Raw genomic sequence first — 23,746 nt, 5'->3', positions numbered from 1 at the left:
TGGTGTACTACTTGCATGTAACCTAGGACATCCTCCCGTATACTTTAAATCATCTATTACTTAATACCTCGTACAATGTTAATAGTTGTCAGTGCACAGCCCAATTCAAGTTTTGCTTTTTGGAACTTTCTGGAATTTTTTTCCCCTATATTTTCCACATGTGGTTAGTTGTCCTAGGATGCAGGACCCATAGGTGCAGAATCCATGGATACGTATGGCTGACTGTATTTTATTTTCCTATAACCTTGCCATGGTCTTGGGGCAGAGTGTGTTCTGTACACTGCCTCTACTCACTGTGTCCTGGTATGTGGACTGACCTTTGTAGAAAAGCGTTCAAGATTTGTTTCTGATGAAAATGCTTCTTCAGGCTTTCCCCCATGCCTCTGCCCAACCAAATTACTGATTTGCTTATTTCCGTTCTTGTGTTCTCTTTCCTCTCTTATCTAGCCTTCCTTGCCCTTCATCTTTTTATATCTGATTTCACACTTTCTTAGGTTTTCTGCCATAATTGTTTTAACTGTTGAATAATGTTTATGTGAAATATAAGCCACTAAACATGTTTTTTAAAGCCACTTCTGACTGAAATTAATCACAAGACAGAAAACAGTGCGTCATGTGATCAACTTTAACTTATCGAGATTTTTCCTATATGTCTATTTTATGCAGCTAATACATCTTGGGTTCAAAATCTCTCAGTGGCTTTTTTTCATTAATTGATGCACTTTCTCTGAGGAATTGCGTCCCAGAGGGATAAACTGGTAAAAAACCATAAATGCAAACTAAAAATTTATTTAACGTTGGGGTTTTTGTACTTTGTTTTATTCAAAGGAACACTTACAGAATTTTCTTTTGAAAGTTCAATCAATCCCTCTGCCAGAGCTTGTATAATTTCCGGTTATTCAGAATGTTAGCCATACTCATGGTGTCAGATACAAATTGCCCTGAAAATATAAGGTGATAGGCCTGTAATTAAAATATGTAAGAGATATGATCAAGAAGAAAACTCAGTCCTCACAGTTGCTTGTTAGTGGATAAAAACGCAGACTAAGAATAAAAATTCTACTATGCGGGCTTCCCTGGTGGCGCAGTGGTTGGGAGTCCGCCTGCCGATGCAGGGGACACGGGTTCGTGCCCCGGTCCAGGAAGATCCCACATGCCGCAGAGCAGCTAGGCCCGTGAGCCATGGCCGCTGAGCCTGCATGTCTGGAGCCTGTGCTCCACAACGGGAGAGACCACAACAGTGAGAGGCCCACGTACCGCAAAAAAAAAAAAAAAAAAAAAACTACTATGCCATGTTATCTACCATGATAAAGTAGAAAATGAGCAAAAGCATCTAGATGTGTAGCGTATAGAACGTACCCACCCTGACAAAGCTGGTATTGAATGAAATCTGTAAATTGGACAAGGAAAGAACATGTGAAAAAAAACCTTATAAAGTTTAGATTCTCAATTCCACCAGAAACGCTTCCATATTCTGCATTAACTTTGTGCTCAAATCCGTAAATATTTTAAGTCCATAGGGAATAACATACAAACATACATACATAGACATCTTCTACATTTTAAAAATATTTTGAAAAACTTGCATTTATTTGAAAAACAACCTTTTTCCATTTGACTTTTCATTGCTTATGACCTACATGACATACTTCTATCATTCCTCTTGCCACTTTTCTTTCTAGTCCTCAATATCTGTGAAAGAACCAGGAAAAATAATTTCTCCTTGTTTATAGTCTCATAACTTTTAAAATACTGGTTGAACATCCACTAAATGTGGTAGAGTTAAAACCAAGAAGACAGGGCTTCCCTGGTGGCGCAGTGGTTGAGAGTCCGCCTGCCGACGCAGGGGACACAGGTTCGTGCCCCGGTCTGGGAAGATCCCACATGCTACGGAGCGGCTGGGCCCATGAACCATGGCCGCTGAGCCTGCGCGTCCGGAGCCTGTGCTCCGCAATGGGAGAGGCCACAACAGTGAGAGGCCCACGTACTGCAAAAAAACAAAACAAAACAAAACAACAAAAAAAAAAGCCTAGAAAACCAAGAAGACAAATCCCTGCTTTGGAGACCTTTGTGTAAATAGATGTAGGCATATGTTGACATAAAATATCCCCATGCATATTTGTGTGTTACAGCTCTTGTGTAGACAGTAATTATGTTAACAGATGTCAAATAAGGAGCAGGGCAGGGGAAGGGAAGAAGCAAGGCATATGACTTGATTGGTACAGTGCTTCAGTGACATGTGAAGAGTTAGGGAAAAATGAGTAGGCAGTTAAAGACACAGGAGAAACCTATTTAAATAGGTGGGCTTTGTTTGTTTGTTTGTTTTAAAATACTTCATTTTAAAGAACTGACTGGTTTAGATGAAGATCTAAAGTTGAAACAGGAAGTGGTTTCCAAAAGACTTTCTTGTGATAATTGGATCATGAGTATGACGTGTAAATGAGAAAACACATTCAGTGATGTCCGATAGGCTTGTCCATGGAGCCCATCACCAAATTAAATATTTTAGATAGAAAATAAATAGAACTTAATTATAGAACAATTTAAGTCATGGGTGCTGTGGTCTAAGAGATGCTTAATTGGGATGTTGGCAATTAACTTTTAGAGCAAATTGTAGAGGGAAATGGACCGAACTCTCTGGCTTAGCAAACAGTGAATTTTGCCTAGGTAAACAATTGACTGACACAGAATTAATAAGATGGTAAAATTTGAACCCAGGAACTAGCTTCAGCATTTTGAAGATGAATATATTTTTTCTTAGTGGATACTCATGATATTTTGAAAGGAGATATGAAAAACAAAGGGAATAAAGTTTACCAAAGATGCTTAAGAGTCAACTTTTACTTGTGCATTCCTACACTTGTATTCACTCTGGATGTGTAACAGGCTTCAAAATTAAGCTGCAACAGAAGTAGCAAGAGTTCTTACCTGTCATCCTGCCACTTACGTTCTTCTGCAACTCCTTGAAGAGAGGACTTAGCTGTTGCCTTACTGATTTCAAGGTGTCTTCCAGGAAGTCGGTGAGGCTGGACCATGTCTGCAGCTTTGATTTGCTGAAGTAGGTGGAAGGGGGCGCCTTTTCCCACTGCCGTCCCAGCCAGTCACTAAGAACTGACATTATTTTCTCCTTTTAGCATCGCAGACTTAAGCTCAGATGAAAGAATTCTTCCTGTTTACAGTATGAAAAAAAACTTAATTGCATTTATATCAGGCTTATTATCCTTTCTCATTAGAAGACTAAGATAAACACCCATAGTCTGCTTTCAAAGGTAAAATTAGAAACGCAAGAAGGATGCAATGAATAATTTCAAATGCCTATCTACTCTTTGATGGATAAGGCCGACATGTTATACTGTATTTGAAATCAAAAATTAAATAGCTGCTGGATTTTTGCATCAGAAAGCAGAATAGACATCCAAGTAAGGATATACAATTGTATGTTTACATCCTAAAAATAAAAATACAGAAAAACCCCCCTCTGCCTGGTTTCTCCATCGTGTCATCCAAAGTCATCCCCATTGTAGCCAAGCCTGTATCTTGTTTACATCATGTCAAGCTACTCTTTCTCTACAAATATCTCTACAAGACTGTACTGGGGGCTTAAGAAAGTTCCTGTCCTTGAAAATCAGTGACTGAATGATACAGGACCAAATGAAATTTGATTTTCTGTCCTAAATGGACAGTTTGATTCTTCTCCCCACATTTTTTGCTGATAAACGTGAAAGTATTTGTAACATGTTCTTCTAGAAGGAGAAGAAGAAGAGTGGGAAAAGGAGGAAAAGGAGACAGAGGAGGAAAAAAAGAAGAAAACCTGTTTTATAAACAGCAGTGTCTGCACCCCGCTGTCTCTGCAAGGCTGATTCCTCCCTGCTCGGGGCCAAGTATGCTCTCATTGGATGATGGTGCTATATAAACTAAAATTAACAAACACTTCTGCTACAAAACTATATTAGGTCAATGTGCTTTTTGTTGTATCTATATGGAAACTTTCCCCTTACAAGCCTCCCAATCATGCCAGCTTTCCTCAGTCTTGAAAGGCCCTTAGCGTTCAGGATTAGAGAAGCAATGCTTTATATAGTTTTACATCACTCTGAGTCCTCTTTGATAGAAGGTGAGGGATTTTTGAAGGGGTAAATGATTAACATTATTATAGCAAAGCAATTTGGCTCTCTCTGTTCGTCAGCCTATGTTACATTTTGATCCAACAGTTGCAGCTTTAGTATCTAAGTGAAATTTTGCTCTCAGGTGTATTTTACCTTTGTTCTTCCTCTCGGATAATGAAACTTGAGCTGGCCCCTTCACCATCTCTTTATAGCTGCAATTCATTTTTCCAAATGAAAGCACATTGATAATGTTTTACTAAGAAAAATTGTTCTCTGTATTTATTATTTCTCTAAATCAGCTACTATACATCTTTGTTTAGCTGTTAAAGCTAGTGTTCTCAATGGAGTTTTTGCAAGTGATGGTTTGAAGCAAATATTTGCAGTAATAATCCCCTTCTGAGCAATAATAATCCCCTTCTGAGTGATGAGAAATGACCTAGTTTGGGAAGTGACAGCATTCCTTCAGAGAGGAATGAACCGTCGCCAGAACCAGGATTATGAGCTGTGCTTTGTCCTTGGTGATCCTGGAGTTGGTGGCTGTCATTGGGCACGGTGGTCAGTGCCCATATTCCCTTACTGTGTTGGTACGAGACGGTGGCAATCCCAGTGGGGGGCGGTCAATAACATGCCAGTCAGTTGAGATAGCTGAGAAAGAACTTCTGTTCCTGCCTCTGCACAGCCAAAAATACTTTCATGAGTTTGCTCACAGGTTTTGCCATGAACAGTTAAATATTACTTAGAAGCACTAATGAGCTGGCCAAGAAAGGCCACTTGTAGGTCTTGTCTTCAATTCAAATCCCTCATGGAAGAGTCCATCAGCACTTTGCAGTTCACCCCTAAGTGCTGAAGTCCAGACACTTCATTCAGGAGGACTGACAACAGGTTGGAGAAAGGGGCGAGAAGTTTGACCTGGTGCTAATTTTCAAATTTGGAATTCTCAGGCCAAAGACAGAGAAAAGTCTACATATATTTTCTAAAATAGTCTGATTCAAAGAAGTCTCATTATAAGGGGATAGATTTAAAACTGTTAAACACATAATGGAATACAATGGTCAAATTTTAGCATTAATTTTACCCCTTCTTTGGAGACACAGCATATAGATCGAACTACTTCAAATAAAACTATAGGGTAATATATTTGAATTCTTTGTGGTCTAGGAGTAAATAATTACTCCAACTTGTTTCAGTTGCTTGCAACGAGATGGTAGTGGCTCAAAGGTCGGGGTGTCTCTCACTTATTGGTGTCTAATGTTTTCACTGACAAATAGATCAGTGAAGTTAAAGAGCATTCATAAATGTACCTACACATATGTAGTCAATTGATTTCAACAAAGATGCAAATGAAATCCGCTGGGAAAAGGATGGTCTTTACAAGGAATGGTGCTGAAATAATTTGATAGATGGCCACATGTGTTTAAAAAAAAAAACTTCAATCCATACCTTGTGTTCTATTTAGAAAAAGCATAAATCAAATGGATCACAAACCCAAATTTCAAACTTAAGACTATAAACAATTTAGGAGAAAACACAGAAGTGACCTTGGTTAGGTAGAGTTTTTAGATATGACATCAAAAGCATGATTTATAAAACTTAAAGACTGATAAATTTGACTTTATCGAAATTAAGAATTTCTTGTCTTCAAAAGAAACTGTTCAGAGAAGGAAAAGATAAGCCATAGACTGGGAGAAAATATTTGCAAACAACTTTTCCAGAATATACAAGGATCTCAGTAAAAAACAAAAAAACCTAATTTTTAAAATGAGCAAAAGGTTTGAACAGACACTTCACCAAGGAAGACAAATGGCAAATAAGCACATGGAAAGATGCTCAGCGTCATTAGTCATTAGAGAAAATGCAAATTAAAACTACAGTGAGATACCACGACACACCCATTTGAATGGCTCAGATTAAGAAGACTGACCCTACCAAGTGCTGGGCAGCTGGAGTGGAAATATAAAATGACACAACCACTTTGGAAAACAGTTTAGCTTTTCTTTTTTTTTTTCCTAAAGTTAAACATACACCTATCATATGACCCATTCATTCCACTCCTAGGTATTTTCCCAAGAGAAATGAAAGCGTATGTTCACAGCAGCTTTACTTGTAAAAGCCCCAAACTGGAAAGAACTCAAATATCTATCAACAGGTGAATGGAACAAGTTGTGGTATATCAATACAATATAATCATTCCCAGCAGTAAAAAGGAATGAACAATTGATAACAGCATGAAGTGGATGAATCTAAAATAATTATTTGGAGTGAAGGAAGCCTGACAAAAATGCATGCATACTGTATGATTCCATTTATGGAAAATTCTATAAAGTGCAAACTAATATATTGTGCAATCAGTGGTTACCTCAGGTTGGAGTGGAGAAGCAGAGTGAGAAATTGCAAAGTGGCAGGAGGAAACTTTGGGGGACGATGAATGTGTTCATTATCTTGATTGGTTTATGGTTTCACATAGTGTGTAGACAGACATATGTCAAAATTTACCAAATTAGGGACTTCCCTGGTGGCACAGTGGTTAAGAATCCTCCTGCCAATGCAGGGGGACACAGGTTCGATCCCTGGGCCGGGAAGATCCCACATGCTGAGGAGCCACTAAGCCCATGTGCCACAACTACTGAGCCTGTGCTCTAGAGCCCACGAGCCACAACTACTAAAGCAAGCGTGCCTAGAGCCCATGCTCCGCAACAAGAGAAGCCCGCGCACCGCAACGGAGAATAGCCCCTGCTTACCGCAACTGGAGAAAGCCCGAGTGCAGCAACGAAGACCCAACACAGCCAAAAATAAATAAATAAATAAATAAATAAAAATTTAAAAATCACTTAAAAAATTTATCAAATTACACACTTGAAATACTGTATATCAATTGTACCTCAATAAAGCTGTTTAAACAATTTAAGTAACACCGAGAAAGATGAGTTTTAGGTGTCTGGCTTACGCAGTAACTGGTGAATGATGATATCTTAAGTGAGGAATCCTGGGGGAGGGGGAGGTTTGTGCTGGGAGGCAATCAAGAGTCTGCTGTAGGCGTGTGAACTCTGAGATGCCCATTAGCCATGCATACTAAACACCCACATGAAGATGTCGAGTAAAGGCTAGATATGCGTGCAGCTGAGAGATTTTAGAGCTGGAGACATAAGTTTGGGAGTCTTCAGCATCCAGGTTGAATGTAGAGTCATAGGAATAAATGAGGCTCCCTAGGGGAAGAGTGTAGTCATGGAAAGGATGCGAGCCCGAGATCAAGTCCGGGACACATTTAAGGGTCTTGAGGAGGAGAAGCGGGAGCCAGCAAAGGAGTCTGAGAGCAAAGAGACCCCAGAGGTAGGAGGCAAACAAGGAGAGGGTAGTATTGGGGAAAGCACGGGAAGAAGAAGAGTTACCAGAAGTCTTCATCCTCCTCAAATGCCGCTGAGAGGTCAAGGCCCGGTAAGGATGGAGAAGGGACCGTCGGATTTGGGCACATGAGAGTCACTTATAGTTTTCCCAAAGTGATTTCAGCAGAAGGAGACCACTTGGACGAGCTTGAGGGGTGAGTGAGAGGTGAGGACGGTGGAGGCAGTCAGCTAGACCAGCGATTCTCCAAGGGTGGCCCCCGGGTTAAGCAGCATTCGCATCACCTGGGACCGTGTTAGAAATGCAAATTCTCAGTCCCTGTGCCAGACCTACTGAATCCGAAACTCTAGGCTGGGACCCAGCAATGCGGATTGTAACAAGCCCTCTGTGAGTCAAATACACGTGAAAATTTTGAGAACCACTGGTATAGTCCACTCAAAAATTGGTGAGACAAAGTTTACGGTCTCTCTTTGTGGTGGGGGGGAGCGAGAGGGGAGGAGCTACTACAGGTGTTCTTGATTTGATAGGAATAATCCAATAAAGAAAGAGGACTCAGGCTGTGGGAGAGGATTTGAGCATAGGAGTGACGTCTTGGGAAGGTGAAAGGCGATGTGTTTACAGAGTCCAAGCGGAGTAGTTGATGTTTGATTCGAGCAGGGGTGCTTCTTCCATCGTAACAGAAGGGAAGACAGAATGAAGGTAAGAGGTGGGATAGGTGGTGGATTTTGTGGTGGGCGGTAAATTAAGGAGTTTCCTTAGGGAAGTAAAAGGTGAAATCAAGTGAGAGAATTAGTGAAAGATTGACTAAAGGAGAGAAGGGGGCTTCCCTGGTGGCGCAGTGGTTGAGAGTCTGCCTGCCGATGCAGGGGACATGGGTTCGTGCCCCGGTCCGGGAAGATCCCACATGCCGCGGAGCAGCTGGGCCCGTGAGCCATGGCCGCTGAGCCTGTGCGTCCGGAGCCTGCGCTCTGCAACGGGAGAGGCCACAACAGTGAGAGGCCCGTGTACCGGGAAAAAAAAAAAAAAGGAGAGAAGGGACATCATAGTCATTTTAAGAGTGGGGAAACGAATTTACCAAGGAAATGTGATAGGATTGCTTATCAGAGCTGCAATCCCATTTGATATTTATGCCATTAAAGTTAGAGCAGTAAGAACAGTTGTGTTACTCTTTCCAACAGTCTTCAGCTGCTTTAGTACAGGCAGGCATAGATTATGCAGATGGTCGTGTTTTAACCAGCATTGGGGCTTAGCCAAATGAGCTGGGATTTGGCCAGGAGAAAAAGAAACAAAGAAGTTCAGATTCTTTGCAAGAGAGTAATGATAATGACGAACCATTAAATCCAAGTTTAATGAGGAAGGAACCAAGGTCGAAGCCATGGTGATAGAGAGTGAAAAAGTGGGAGTGTGTGCATTGGAGGTCCTCAGACGAAGAACTGATAGAGTGGGAATACTTGAGTATATGATTTGGAAGTTGTATTCGGAGAGACAAATGCTTGAGATCAAGATTTCAGAGGTGATACAGCTACTGGGGAGGACAAGCTCAGGAGTGATGCCTGAGGTGGTGGGAAAGAGATTTGTGACTGAGAAGCCTGGGCCTTTTGACTGAACCAGGGGCTTGATGGTTCACCCAGGTGGAAATTATATTTGACACGAAGTTCAGCGATGATTTTGGAGCCCAGAATGGCGGTGGGAAATCCATTGTTTGAAGACCATTAAGTTTTACTTGAGACCATTTTTGTGTCACCAAATCTATTATTCTTTTCCCTTTTCACCCTCATTCTCTCGGCCTTTGAATACTTTACTTTCCCTCATCCTTTCTTTTTTTCCAAAACAAATTTTAGAAAATTTGTTTTGCTCTCATTTTAAAAGTAACACTAGTTCACTACAGAAAATAGAGGCAAATAAAAGAGATAAAAGAAAAAGGGAAACTCACTCATCCAACTATTGTTAGCATGTTGGTATACATCCTTCCAAACCCCTTTTATACACACACACCACCACCACCCTCCCCGACACATACACGGGATTTAAGCATTGGGATCACACCTTCCATATTTCTTTGTAACTTACTCTTTTCAAACTGATTTTAAAAGTAGGAAATTTGAAAAACACATCCAGAAATAGATGGTGTTAAGAGTTTGCTATATTTCCTCCTAGAGTTTTCTATGCCTATTTTCTACATAGTTGAGATTATATAATTGTAGTAACTGTAAAAAAAAAAAAAATTTTTTTTTTTACAATAATTTATACTTTGTTTTCTTTTAAACGCCTTTCTATCCTTTTGCTTTTTCCTTTGCCTCGTGGAATCCTGCCAGGGTCATGCTTTGTATGTACTGAATAGTTCAGTGAAATCTGAGGATTAAGAACTTTAAAACTCACAGTTCCCTAAGGAATGGGTAGTAAGAAACAGTTTGAGAAACTTTAATTTCACACTCCCTCTCCTCTGCTTGATTAAAAAAACAACAAAAACAGACAAACAAAAAAACATAGCCCATGAGTCCATGAATACAGAGCTTTTATGTAACAGATATCTGTTAAATATGGCTGATATTAGACAGGTAGGCACTTAAGATTATCAGCTACCACACATCTCTACAAGGCACTCCACCGTTTTTAATACTCAGAAGAAACAGAAATACATTTCCTGGCTGGCTCTTGCCACTAGTGACTTTATTTCTTTAGGGACAGTTACTCTGACCACTAACCCTGATGCCCTTTCCCCCTAAATACCTGAGTATGTGAAGTATAAAGAGAAAAAAAAAAAAAATAAATGTGACTGAATCATTTGAACTGACGGCATTTTATAAATCCACAAAATACCATCACGAGGTAGGTATGACCACTACCTCTCAAAACTGACCTGATGCTCCGAGTCGTACAAAGAGGTCCACGTGGCCCCCTTCTTCTCCAGGGGCCACATAGCTTCCTAATTTCTCCCAGAAGTCTCTCACTTCAGGCCTCAGTAAATTTTTAATACCAATTTTATAGCCTGAGGGGGGAAAGATCAAAATGTCATATCTGCTCTAACACTGTTCACCACCATCTAGAAAATGAAACCAGAACTGTAGGAACCAAAGCCCATTACTTTAGAACACTTATTAATAAATTAAAAACAGTGAATATGTAATCTGTGATTTTTAAAGACTATTGTTTTTCTTCAAAAGCTATAGGAGGAAGATTTCCCCTTCATTTGTTCCTTTTTAAATTATTTTGTTTCTTTTCTAAGAGGGGAAATTTAAGGGCATTTGTACCTCCACCACTCAGAGAGAAATACTAACAAATTATTTTCCTCTAGCTTTTTTCCTTGTACACACCCATGCACAGAGACATATATACTGCTTTTAAAAATAATAAAATCGAGATCATACAATTTTGTAATGGACTTCTTAAAAAGATTTTGGGGGCTTCCCTGGTGGCGCAGTGGTTGAGAGTCCGCCTGCCGATGCAGGGGACATGGGTTCGTGCCCCGGTCCGGGAAGATCCCACATGCCGCGGAGCGGCTGGGACCGTGAGCCATGTCCGCTGAGCCTGTGCACCCGGAGCCTGTGCTCCGCAACGGGAGAGGCCACAACAGTGAGAGGCCCGCGTACCACAAAAAAAAAAAAAAAAGAAAAGATTTTGTTTTCCTCTTAATTATGAATTTTCAAATGATCAATGTTGATAAATATTTCCCATTTAAATAAATATTAAAACCACTGTTCTTTTAATTCAACAACCAAATAAACCTTTCATTGTGATATAGTTAATTCATTAGCAGCAGACAGGTTGGAAAGTCATTGAAGGCATTGATTTTTCCCAAAACTTCATGCCACTTTCTGGAGGTCACGGTTCAACTGAATAGAGAACCGCCACATGGTTACATTCTGGTTTTTACCTAAACCTCCATTACATTCATAGTCAAATAAGTAATTATGGCATAGTCTTATGTAAAGAAGACAAATAGGAGAATGGACTCATTTGATTCCAGTTTATTCACCCTAACTCTGTCACCAGTTATCCTCTGTGCCCAGCATTATGCATTTTTAAACATTAGAGAAACTATCTATGGCCCACATGGAGATCAAAGCTCTGATCTTGCTTTCACGTGGATCCATTAAGCTAGCCAGTTGTAAATGATCCAAGTCAATTCCTAGATGCCCAAAAAGAAAAGCGATTTCATACCTTGACAGCAACCATTTGGTTACAAATAAGAAATTTTTGCAAAAATTTTCTAGGTAAGCCATTGAATGTAGTCTACTAATGCCATCCCTTACATATGTGCTTATGTGTGTATTAATGCATGTATATATACACATATACACATATACATACATATATAAATACATGCTTCCTATGTCTTCTTTGTGCTTCCTTTTTCTTATATTGAAATTTAAAATATATAACTTCATTATAGAAAGCATATTTTCATCTAATGGCACCCTCGTTAAATAGATCACAAAGTAGGATTTCTGACATTTTTCTTTTGAGAGATGGTAGTTACATGATATTATTGTTCCTTGGTCATTCCAAAGAAAATTTAAAATAATTTGTGTCACTTTGCTCTTTTACGGATTAAGTGCAACGAATTCGATTCAGTAAAAATGTATTGGACACCTACTAAATGCAAGGCAGTTTGGGTCTTTAATACTTTTTAAAAAATAATTTTGATTTATGGTTATTTTTATTGCTTCTGATTTTAAAAACTGTTTGGGTCTGTACCTTTCCACCTAGATCAGACTGCTTTTCTTTTAGAAGATGAATCACTTTCGTACACATGGTGACCAAGAGATTGCCATACGTCCTCTAAGGGAGATGAAAAAAGACCCAATTCAAAAAAGGACCAGCCTCCTAACACACTCTGTACCTCATATGCAGGAATCCGAGACGATATTAATATGAAGTGTGGCTGGAGAGCATGTGAAGAGCTGCTGTCATTTTTATAAACTCCATGCCAATTTTTCTTTGATAATAAAGGGTAGGAATGGCATCCAAAAACATTGCTTCTGTAGGGAAAAAGGGAGAATAAGTGAAGTTTTGATTTTCTCTTAATTTGACTTTGACAAGTGAGCACCAGTATGTCCTCTGGACATCAGCTGTCCTGTACAAGGCAAGCAGCCTGAGTACCTCAGTCTCTCCCTGCGGTTTTCAGGGACAGCGGCAAATGGGGCTCCTGGGCGAGTGGGTCCAAAGCTGCCCTCTGGGCCTCTCCTCCTGCATTTGTGGGATGCCAGAAAGGGCTCTTGGAACTTACTTTTGTGGGGCACTTAAAACCAACGTAGTGACATACTTAAGGGCTCAAAATGACATTTGTAGAAGGAGCAGTCAAAAGATTTTATTTATTTATTTATTTGGAGTACGCGGGCCTCTCACTGCCGTGGCCTCTCCCGCTGCGCAGTACAGGCTCTGGACACGCAGGCTCAGCGGCCATGGCTCACGGGCCCAGCCGCTCCGCGGCATGTGGGATCTTCCCGGGCCGGGGCACGAACCCGCGTCCCCTGCATCGGCAGGCGGACTCTCAACCACTGCGCCACCAGGGAAGCCCCAAGAGATTTTAAATTTCCTTAATCACCTGGGCCTCATGATTTTCTGAGTAGTGTCCATTCTCTCCACAGTCACCCCTCCCCCATCACCTTTCAGATAGGCTTACTCCTTACAAAAAAATTTCTGGAAAAATGTTACTTTTGCTCAATAACTTTATACAGAAAATACGGTACGTCCACAATATAGCCTCTTTGCGGGGTTAAGAATATTTAAAACGTAAATTTTGAATGTTATGTATCTCCCTCTTCAAGAAGCACGTTTAAGACCACTGTTCTTGAAGATTAAGGAACTATTTCTATTGCTATTTCATAGGATAAGAGCCATATAATTACACAAGATCCCTGCATGTTAGCTGAATTATTCTAGAATGAATTCTTGGTGTCAGGATGGTCCTCCACCTTCAGTAGATGGAGGTTTGCTTACCGCTTGGGCAAAGCTTCTAAAGATGCAAAAACAAGCTGTTTCTCCAAAGTGTCCTGTAATCCCACTCGATCCCTCACAGTTTGGGAGAGACGTGGTTGGCATTTGGATTCGAACAATCTAGAGCAGCATGTTCCATTCACCCAAGGGGGTCGAACTTTGAACAAATTCTCTGAAAAACAAACAGCAGCAGGCTCGGCTGTTTACTTCATGCTTCTCCCAGCCAAGTCTACACAGTTAATGGCATAAAAATAGAGCTGTTCCAAGGCAGTATTCCAGATGGCAGTAATTAGAGCCACTTTTTACACACTCTTTGGTTTTCTTATCCTCTCGGCTCTGTGGCTGCAAGTTACCAGTCACTTCAGGTCAAGAAACAAGCTCAGAGAATAAGCAACTCTTTTCTTGTAGAAACCAGTTCATCAGTTTGTAGGCTTTACCTCATTTTTGGCCTTCTTGGCTTCAAGTAATTTCCCATTTGTTACAATCTCGCAGAGGGTGAGTAAGTGAAAACAAAGATGGGAGAACTCTAATCAGGTTTGCTCATTACCTTTACACACCGTGTAAATCAGAAGGCTTAGCTCAGAGTGTCTCATCCTTACTCCCTTTCCACTTAAAAAAAAAAAAAGTCATTATTCCTGCTTCTGTTTCCATTTTCATTTTTCCTCCTTTTTCACGGATCCTAATTCTTCCGAATTGTCCTGATCCTATTTATTTGCTTTTGCCTTTATTCGTACTTCTCTCTCCTTATTTTTGGTCTCACAGAGGCACTGACATTTGACCTTACATATTTTATCAGAAATCTTTTTGTTTTTCTTAATTAATAGTGAAGAAAAAAAGAGTTTGTCCTGAGATACTTTAGAGAATGCCACTTACAGGCTGTTTCAGAAAGACCTTGCTATCTTCTGTGGGAATTTGTATGTTAATCCATTGGTTTCTACAATACTTGGTTAAGATATAAAGTTGTAAAATGCCACTCACTCTTACATAGTGCAATTTTCTCCCAAATTATTTTCCTTAGGCACTTTTCTCTTTGCCTCTCCTGTAGTTGCTCATCTTCTGTTTTGGGTTCATTCAGGGTCCCATAAAGAGCTGCGGCTTCCCTAGGGGTTAGCCAATCTAGGTTGGACACACAGCAATGTAATGGTGCTTCCAAGCACCATACTCATTATCTGTTGGTGTATAGGGCAGAAACCATCCAAACTTCATGCATTTGGACATCCATAAGCAATCCTTCAGAAAAAGAAATGAGAAACAAGTTACGAGGACCATTTCCCAGTAATAATCTTTTCCAGTACACAGATCATTTTTTCTTATTACATTGAGATTTCTAGTGCAGTTGACTTGCCACCTAAAGTTGACTCTGAGAAATAAGAAGCGTACACCTTACTACACAGGAAAAATATTCTTTGATGAACATGTTTATTATATATGAATATATGTATTAGTCATCTTTGTACACTTATTCAATGCTCTCATAGCATTTGGTTACTTTAACCCCAGATTTTGAGAATTCTGCTTCTAGCAATTGTACAGTAGTTTGTCACAGACCAACCCTCCCACTGGGACCCATATGATATTGCCAATAGGCAACCAGTTTTGAGATACGAAAACTGCAAATTTCATGTAGTTTCATCTAATCAAATATTTAGACAAAATACTATAAAACAATGACTTGAGCTACCAATTCAATAAGGACTTGTGCAACCAAGACCTCAGAGAGGAGGGAAACCCAGAGAGGTAACATCCTGATTTGGCCTCACTTTTCACTTCAAGGCACTTGACAGTTCCAAACTCAGCCTTAAAACTAAGGCTGAGAAGCAGAGAAGGAAGTTAAGACTGAAAGACTTAGAAGCTGTTAAGAATTTTAGGCATTTTCGCAGGGAAGAGAGGAAACAAATTTAAATTCAGGGCCCACTAAGGGAAATAGCCCTGGTAATGACACTAGGCTTTTAGCTGAATCCTTTTCAGTAAGGATGACAAGGAATTAGACTGAAACTAGCTTTGAAATACTCTCTGATTGAATTTAAGTGAGCGATTCCTAGCCTAACCAAATGCCAGAAGCAAAAGCAAGATCTCTCTGGAGAAAGATAATATCATCCGGCGACTCAAATTATTGCATCGATTTTTTATATTCAATATTTGGTACTCAACCAAAACTATCAGGCACACAAAAAGACAAGAATTGTTTGTTTCTTCTTTTGTTTTTTAATAAATAGAGACCCTCAGAAGATCCAAAAGTTGTAATTATCAGACATGAACTTTAAAAAAGCCCTGTAATTACTATGCCTAAGAAATTAAATTGCTGGGTGGAAAATTTTGGCAAAGTAAGCAAATTGACACTCTAGAACTAAAAAATATAATAGCAAATTTAGAACTCAATGGACCAGTTTAAGAGCGAATTAGAATCCAGCTAAAGAGATAATTAGGAAACTGAAAGCTAGCCCAGAAGAAAAATCCAGACTGAAACACTAAAGGCCAAAATGATGGAAAAGGCACATTAGAGAATATGAAACTTACGGGACATGGTGAATCAATTAAATGTATTGAAACCCAGGGCTTCCCTGGTGGCGCAGTGGTTGAGAGTCCGCCTGCCGATGCAGGGGACATGGGTTCATGCCCCGGTCCGGGAAGATCCCACATGCCACGGAGCGGCTGGGCCCGTGAGCCATGGCCACTGAGCCTGCGCATCTGGAGCCTGTGCTCCGCAACGGGAGAGGCCACAACAGTGAGAGGCCCGCGTACCGCAAAAAAACAAAAAACAAAAACAAATGTATTGAAACCCAGGAGAAAAAGAGAGAAAGTGGAGCAAAAGCAATATATGAAGAGATAGCATCTGAGAACTTTGCAAAACTGATAAAAGACATTAAAACCCCCAATTAAAAAATCAATGCAAAATACAAAACAGGATAAATACACACACACACACACACACACACACACACACACACACACACACACACACACACACACACACACACACACACACACACCCCTCCAGGTACATTGTAACAAAACTGCAGAAAACAAAAGACAGAGAAAAAGATCTTAAAAGCAGCTAGAGAAAACAGAAATATTACCTTTAAAGGACCAAAAATAAAACCCCCTACTTCTCCAAAAAAATTATGAAAGCCAGAGAACAATGGAACATTTTCAAAGTTCTATAAAAAATGAACTGCCAAAAAAAAAAAAAAAAAAAATGAACTGCCAACCTAGAGTTCAAATTCCCAGTGGAAATATCCTTCAAATTTGAAGGTGAAATAAAGACATTTTCAGACAAAAACTAAGAGACTCTGTCAGCAGCAACCTGCACTAAAAGAAATATTAAAGAGAATTCAGAAGAAAATTGATCCCAAAAGGAAAATCAGAGATGCAGGAAGGTATAAAGAACAACAGAAAAAGTGGTTACTTCCATGGTGGTGCAGTGCTTAAGAATCTGCCTGCCGATGCAGGGAACACGGGTTTGATCCTTGGTCTGGGAAGATCCCACATGCCACGGAGCACCTAAACCCATGCACCACAACTACTGAGCCTGTACTCTAGAGCCTGCGAGCCACAACTGAGCCCGCACGCCACAACTGCTGAAGCCCATGTGCCTGGAGCCTGTGTTCCATAACAAGAGAAGCCACCGCAATGAGAAGCCTGTGCACCACAACAAAGAATAGCCCCTGCTCGCTGCAACTAGAGAGAAAGCCCACGTGCAGCAATGAAGACCCAATGCAGCCAAAAAATAAATAAGTAAATAAATAATAAAATTACTTTAAAAAAAAAAAGTATATTTTCTGACCACAATGCAACTTTGAAAAAAAAATTTTTTTGAAGTGGTTACTCATAAATAAATATTAACTATATAAAACAATAGTAGTAAAGCCTTGTGAGGTTAATATATATATTTTTTAATGTGTGTGTATTTTATATACGTATGTATGAGTAAAACTAAAATATTTGAAAACAAAAGCGTACAAACCGAGCAGGGAAGCAGACGGAGTTTAAGAGTTCTGTGCTCCTTGCATTACCTCAGAGGTGGCAAAATAACCCTGGATAAGTGGTGTAATCTCTATGGTAGCCATAAGAGAACTGCTAAAGAATTTACAATTAATCTACAGAATATTTAAGCTAATCCTAAAAGAGACAAGGAGAAAAACAAAATATAAAATAATAAATAAAAATAGTAAAATGTTGGACTTAAGCCCAAATATATCAGTAGTTACATAAATGTGAACAGACTAAATTACCCCAGCTAAAAGTCAAAGATTGTCACCTGTTAAAAGAAAACCACCACCACCATATTCTGTTTACAAGACATGTTCCTTAAATATAAGCACACAGAAAGGTTGAAAGTAAAAAGAGAGGAAACAATATACCATGGGAACACTAAGCTTGGATTCATAAATGCTCTAAATCCAGGGCTCACAGTTGCCTTTTGCATGTGGCTCCTCCATGGAGAGCCAAGTATTCTCCAAGGTCAGAATCTCAACATAAGCCCATTCTGGAAAGTTTGTATAAGTTAAAGGAGTAAATTATTGACTTGTATTTAAAGTATGTCTACCTTTACATTTCATTAAGTCTTTTAAAAGAGAGGAGACAAACAGGCCAAATGCAGAGATAATGGCAGAGGATGTAGATCTAGATTTATATTCTTCAACGGAGGTTAGCCAAAGAGGAGCAGTTAAAGTTGTGGTTGTATAGCAATTTTTGAGGTGGGTTATCACGAATAAAACAATATCATGTAAAAACCAAAGTTTAAGTAATTCTTCACAAAAAAATGGACTTCTTAACCAAGATAATTAGTTTCTAAATAACTAAATTGAATATTTAAAGATTATTAAAATTACATGAATTATTAGAAGAGTGTATATCCCCCTGACTTATAAAATAAATTACTGTATTTAATTCATCCCCAGTTTTTTCTCTTAAGGGTAAGTTAATTATGGTTCAGATATGCTCAGTTATTATCTTCAGGAAAGGGAGCTACCCCAATCACCTCATTACAGATGACAGCTGAATTTGGGCCCTATTACTAGGAAATGACAAGTGGTAAAGCTGTTCAGTTAAAAATTTCCAGGGCCAGCTGACTTGTGCCAGCTGCACACAAATCTTTTGGAAAGGAGAAGATACATAGAGAAATGAAGCGTGGTAGAGAAATCCACTTTGGCCACTTGCATCCTTTCTGAAAACCAGTCTTGGACAACCCTAAAAAGAAAAATGTAGAAATTTAGTTCAGATCACTAATATCTAAAATTGATTAAAATCCAGTATAAATATTTGTCACTGTTCTTTCTCTAGTGCTCTACCTATTAAAAAATTAAGTCCTGAGATAACATAAGGCTAGATTTTTAAGTATCCACTTTCAACGATCCATTCTAAACAGCAAGATGCATTACAAAAATATCTAAAATCCACAGGGGAAAAAAGTCTGAAATAAACATAGTTGTATGATATAAATCTGGATTTTTTCCTTTTTCTTTACCCAAATTCAATAAATCAGCAAGTCCTGTCGGCTCTATAGATATATATCCCCCAAATATGTCCCCCATCCCAGCCACTTCTCTCCACCTCCCAGCCTTCACTCTAGTCAGGGCACCTCCACCTCTCTCCTGGGCGGTTGCATCTACCTCCTGATTGCCTCCCTGCTTCCACTCCAGTCTTCCTAGAGCCCATTCTCCACACAGCAGCCCAAGTGGTTTATAAAAATGTAAATTAGATAATGTCACTCATGCAAGTAAAACCCTACAGTGACTTCCCAATGCAATTAGAATAAAAACCTATAGCTCCATCACACTTAGTAGTGAAATAGTAAACGCCTTCCTCCTAACAAAGCAAGGTTGACTACACTCTCTACTTTAACATGGAATAGAGGTTCTAGCCAGTTCAATAAGGAAAGAAAAAAATAATGAAAGGTATACGTATTGGAAAGGGAGCAGTAAACTGTCTCAATTCATGTACCATGTACGTGGAATCTATAAAACAACTATTTAAATTGTTGAACTTATTAATAAAACATTGTTGCTAATTTTCTTTATTTTTCAAATGTTTATAGAATCTATAGCAACATCCCCTTTTTCATTCCTGATATTACTAATTCACATTTTCTCTCTTTTATCCTTGGTTACTCTTCCTAGGAGTTCATTGATTTTACTACTACTTGTAACAAACCAGCTTTTGTTTTCATAGATTTTCTCTATTGTTTGTTCATTTTCTATTTTATTGATTTCCACTCTTATTTTCATTTCTCTCTTTCTATGTACTTGGGTGTAATTTGCTATATTTTTCCCCTAGTTTTTTTTTTTTTAATTTAATTATTTTTGACTGTGTTGGGTCTTTGTTACTGCACACAGGCTTTCTCTAGTTGCGGTGAGCATGGGCTACTCTTCGTTGTGGTGTGCGGGCTTGTGGTGGCTTCTTTTGTTGCAGAGCACAGGCACTAGAGCACGCGGGCTTCAGTAGTTGCAGTGTGTGGGCTCAGTAGTTGCAGTGCACAGGCTTAGTTGCTCCTTCCCAGACCAGGGATCGAACCCGTGTCCCCTGCATTGGCAAGAGGATTCTTAACCACTGTGCCACAAGGGAAGTTCCTCCCCTAGTTTCTTTCTTTTTTTTTTTTTTTTGGCAGTACGTGGGCCTCTCACTGTTGTGGCCTCTCCCGTTTCGGAGCACAGGCTCCGGACGCGCAGGCTCAGCGGCCATGGCTCACGGGTCCAGCCGCTCCGCAGCATGTGGGATCTTCCCGGACCGGGGCACGAACCCGCGTCCCCTGCATTGGCAGGCGGCCTCTCAACCACTACGCCACCAGGGAAGCCCCTCCCCTAGTTTCTTAAGGGGGAAGTTGAGATCATTAATTTTAAAAGCTTTTTCTCATTAACATAAACATTTACATTATATTGTTTTCCCTCTAAGCTGTGCTGCAGACCACATGCTTAGCCATGTTGTATATTCATTGTCATTCAACTTGAAATATTTTCTAATTTCCCTTGTGATTTCTTCTTTGACCATAGGTTATTTATAAGTGCTGTTAGTTTCTAAATGTTTGGGGATTTTCTAGATGTTTTATTTTTATTAATCCCAAAATGTATTGCATTGTTGTTAAAGAATATACTTAATAAGATTTCAACCATTTTGAAATGTATTGAGTCTTAGTTGTGGACCAGGAAATGAGGTATAAAGGTATAAATGTTACTTTGCTCATAAAAAGAACATATATTTGGAAATTGTTGTGTCTAGTTTCTATAAATGTTAGTTCAAGGTGGATAAGAAGATTGCTCAGTTCTTCTATATTCATACTGATTTTTTTCTTTAGCTCTATTCCATCAGTTTTTGTTTCATGTAATGTGAAACTCTGTTATTTGGTACATAAACATTTATAATTGTTATGACTTCTTGATGAATTGTTACTTTTCTTATTATAAAATGTCCATCTCTACCTATCTCTCTGGTAACACTCCTTGTCTTGAAGTCCATTTTGTCAGATATTAATATTGCCATCCTACTTTTATATGCTTACTATTTGCATGGTGTATCTTTTCCTATCCTTATACTTTACCAATCAGTGCCTTTATATTTAAAGTGTATCCCTCGAGGCTTCTCTGGTGGCACAGTGGTTGAGAGTCTGCCTGCTGATGCAGAGGACGCTGGTTCGTGCCCCGGTCCGGGAAGATCCCACATGCCGCGGAGCGGCTGGGCCCGTGAGCCATGGCCGCTGAGCCTGCGCGTCTGGAGCCTGTGCTCCGCAACGGGAGAGGCCACACAGTGAGAGGCCCGCGTACCGCAAAAAAATAAATTAATTAAAAAAATAAAGTATATCCCTCATAGTCAATATACAATGAAATTTTTTTTAGCTCATTTGACGACCATTGCCTTTATTTGAGGGTTTAGTCTGCTTGTATTTAATATAATTATTGTTATAGTTGAACCCAGGTCTCAATTTTGTTATTTGTTGTTTGGTTGTCCCATCTGTCTTATGAGCCTTTATTCCTCCTCTCCTGCCTTGGTTTGAGTTAATACATATTTTTGTATTTCATTTTAATTCCTTTATTAGCTTTTTAGGGTATCTTTGCATTAGTTTTATAAGTTGTTGCTAGGAAGTATAATATGCATCTTTAATTTTTTGTAGTCTACTTAGAGGTAATATTCATATAAAATTAAAGACCAGTGCAACAATATAATTCTCACCATCGTTTGTGCTTTTGTTGTTATCTCTACTGCATCTACTTATGTTATAAACCCCACAATACATTGCTTTTGCTTCAAATAGTCATAGTCTCTAAAATAACTTCAAAATTTTATATCTTCTCACACATTTATCATTTCCTGTTCTCTTCATTCCTGTTTATAAATCCATGTTTCCATCTGGTATCAATTTCCTTAGCCTGAAGGGCTTCCTTTAGCATTTCTTTACTGCAGGTCTTCTGACAACAAATCTTGTTAGTTTCCTTTTATTTGAAAATGTCTTTATCTCACATTAATATTTGTAATACTATTATGACCCCATTAATTAATTCAAATAATTATCATCCTGTAGCCAATCTGGTTTCTGCTACATCCTATTTTTCTTCTTCCTCCCTCATGCCGCTATTATTTTAAAGCAAATCCAAGACATCATATAATTTCTTTTTTTTAATTATAATTTTAAAAAATTTATTTATTTACTTTTGGCTGCGTTGGGTCTTCGTTGCTGCACGCGGGCTTTCTCTAGTTGCGGCGAGCGGGGGCTACTCTTCATTGTGGTGTGTGGGCTTCTCATTGCCGTGGCTTCCCTTGTTGCGGAGCATGGGCTGTAGGTGAGAGGGCTTCAGTAGTTGTGGCGTGTGGGCTTAGTCGCTCCGCGGCATGTGGGATCTTCCTAGACCAGGGATGGAACTTATGTCCCCTGCACTGGCAGGTGGATTCTTAACCACTGCGCCACCAGGGAAGTCCCAAGACATCATATAATTTCATCCATAAATATTTCAGTGTGTATCGATAAATAATATGTTGTTTTTTGGTTTTGGGGGTTTTATTTGGCCGCACCTCACAGCTTATGGGATCTTAGTTCCCCGACCAGGGATAACCCAGGTCCTTGGCAGTTAGAGCATGTAGCCCTAACCACTGCACCACCAGGGAATTCCCTATCACTAAATAATAATAATAATAAATTTTTAAACATATACTGCATATAATACTATCATCATACCTTAACATTCAACAATTTCTTAATGTGACATTCATAAAGAAAACTTTTTAAATATGACATCCATCAAGAAAGACTTGTAAGTGAGGATCCAGAAGAAGTAAACTTCTTACAATCATGCCACCTAAGCACAGACAGATCTTGAATGAATACAAAATCCAAGCCCCTACTCAAGTGGCCATCTTGGAAGCTATATAGATCTTAGGCCAAAGAAACATTTCATGGCCCATGAAGGATGTACTGCTGGCTCTGCAGCTAACAACTACACACAAAAAAGGACACTGAATACCTGATTGTCCTCTGTATATAATTAGCAATAAACATCTGCTACAGCCCCAAGCCACCAGATAGCAATCCAGGTATGAGTAAATCTAGCTCTTCCCTGAAACTCCTGATTTCCTCCAAACTCAGCAGAATTACAGATATTTGTGGCCAATCTCACAGCTGATTGGAAACTTTGGTATAAGAACCTACCAGAACTCATTTACCTAAGGCCACTGGGAGTACAAGACTTCTTCTCACTACTAAGTGGCTACTGCTACCCAATTACTGGGTCCTAATGGACTCAGATTAACTCACTGAAAGAAAAGTTGTAACTCTGAACAGACTTCGTCCTGCAGCGGATCTTCTCTGACCTGAATTCCCATAGAGTGGGTCAAGCCTCAGAAAGTTTCAATGTGAAATGAAAATGAAACCTCCAATTAGGTACAAACAAGACTTTAGTTACCCCCACCAACACATTGTTGAATATCCATTAGACCCAGAGACAGTCTTGACCATGAATTAACAAACTTTTGGCTTAACTGGAGCCTCACTTACAAGTCTTGGGAAAGGAAATGTTCTACCTTGCTACACAACACCAATTCATACATGTAGAAGGAATTAAGAAATGAGAAAATCACCACTTGGTAGCTATCACAGTAATAAGTGCTTCAGGTAAGAATAATCAATGTATGCTAAAACTAGTAAGTAAAAGTCTGACAAGGAAAAAAATACTTGCATAGATTCAAATACTTTTTAATTAAGTTAAAAGTAATCACTCAAATACTTTTTAGTTACTTATTAATTAATAAATACTAAATACTTAATAATTAACCATCTTAGCCGATGGTAAAGTTAAGATTATAAACAGTAGGCCAAATTGACATGCTATTCCCCCAATATGATCCACTGAGAAGTGCATAGCATTAAGTCTGTGTTATTC

The 23,746-nt window shown here is 39.2% G+C and overlaps 1 protein-coding gene across 1 annotated transcript in view; it reads right to left on the bottom strand.

Moving 5' to 3' along the window:
• The window catches only part of ECT2L (epithelial cell transforming 2 like), a 66,022-nt gene that overhangs the window by 22,881 nt on the left and 19,395 nt on the right, over positions 1 to 23,746 (bottom strand). Inside the window, 13 exon segments of the mRNA XM_060283521.1 lie at positions 839 to 894; positions 897 to 941; positions 2,929 to 3,111; positions 4,681 to 4,714; positions 4,716 to 4,774; positions 10,303 to 10,431; positions 12,279 to 12,424; positions 13,386 to 13,554; positions 14,361 to 14,516; positions 14,519 to 14,614; positions 18,425 to 18,461; positions 18,463 to 18,520; positions 18,522 to 18,572. Of these exon segments, the coding sequence (XP_060139504.1) occupies positions 839 to 894; positions 897 to 941; positions 2,929 to 3,111; positions 4,681 to 4,714; positions 4,716 to 4,774; positions 10,303 to 10,431; positions 12,279 to 12,424; positions 13,386 to 13,554; positions 14,361 to 14,516; positions 14,519 to 14,614; positions 18,425 to 18,461; positions 18,463 to 18,520; positions 18,522 to 18,572 (1,219 nt within the window).

This window comes from Globicephala melas, chromosome 14 (assembly GCF_963455315.2).
Source record: "Globicephala melas chromosome 14, mGloMel1.2, whole genome shotgun sequence".
Lineage (NCBI taxonomy): Eukaryota > Metazoa > Chordata > Mammalia > Artiodactyla > Delphinidae > Globicephala > Globicephala melas.
This window is presented reverse-complemented; position numbering and strand designations above follow the sequence as displayed.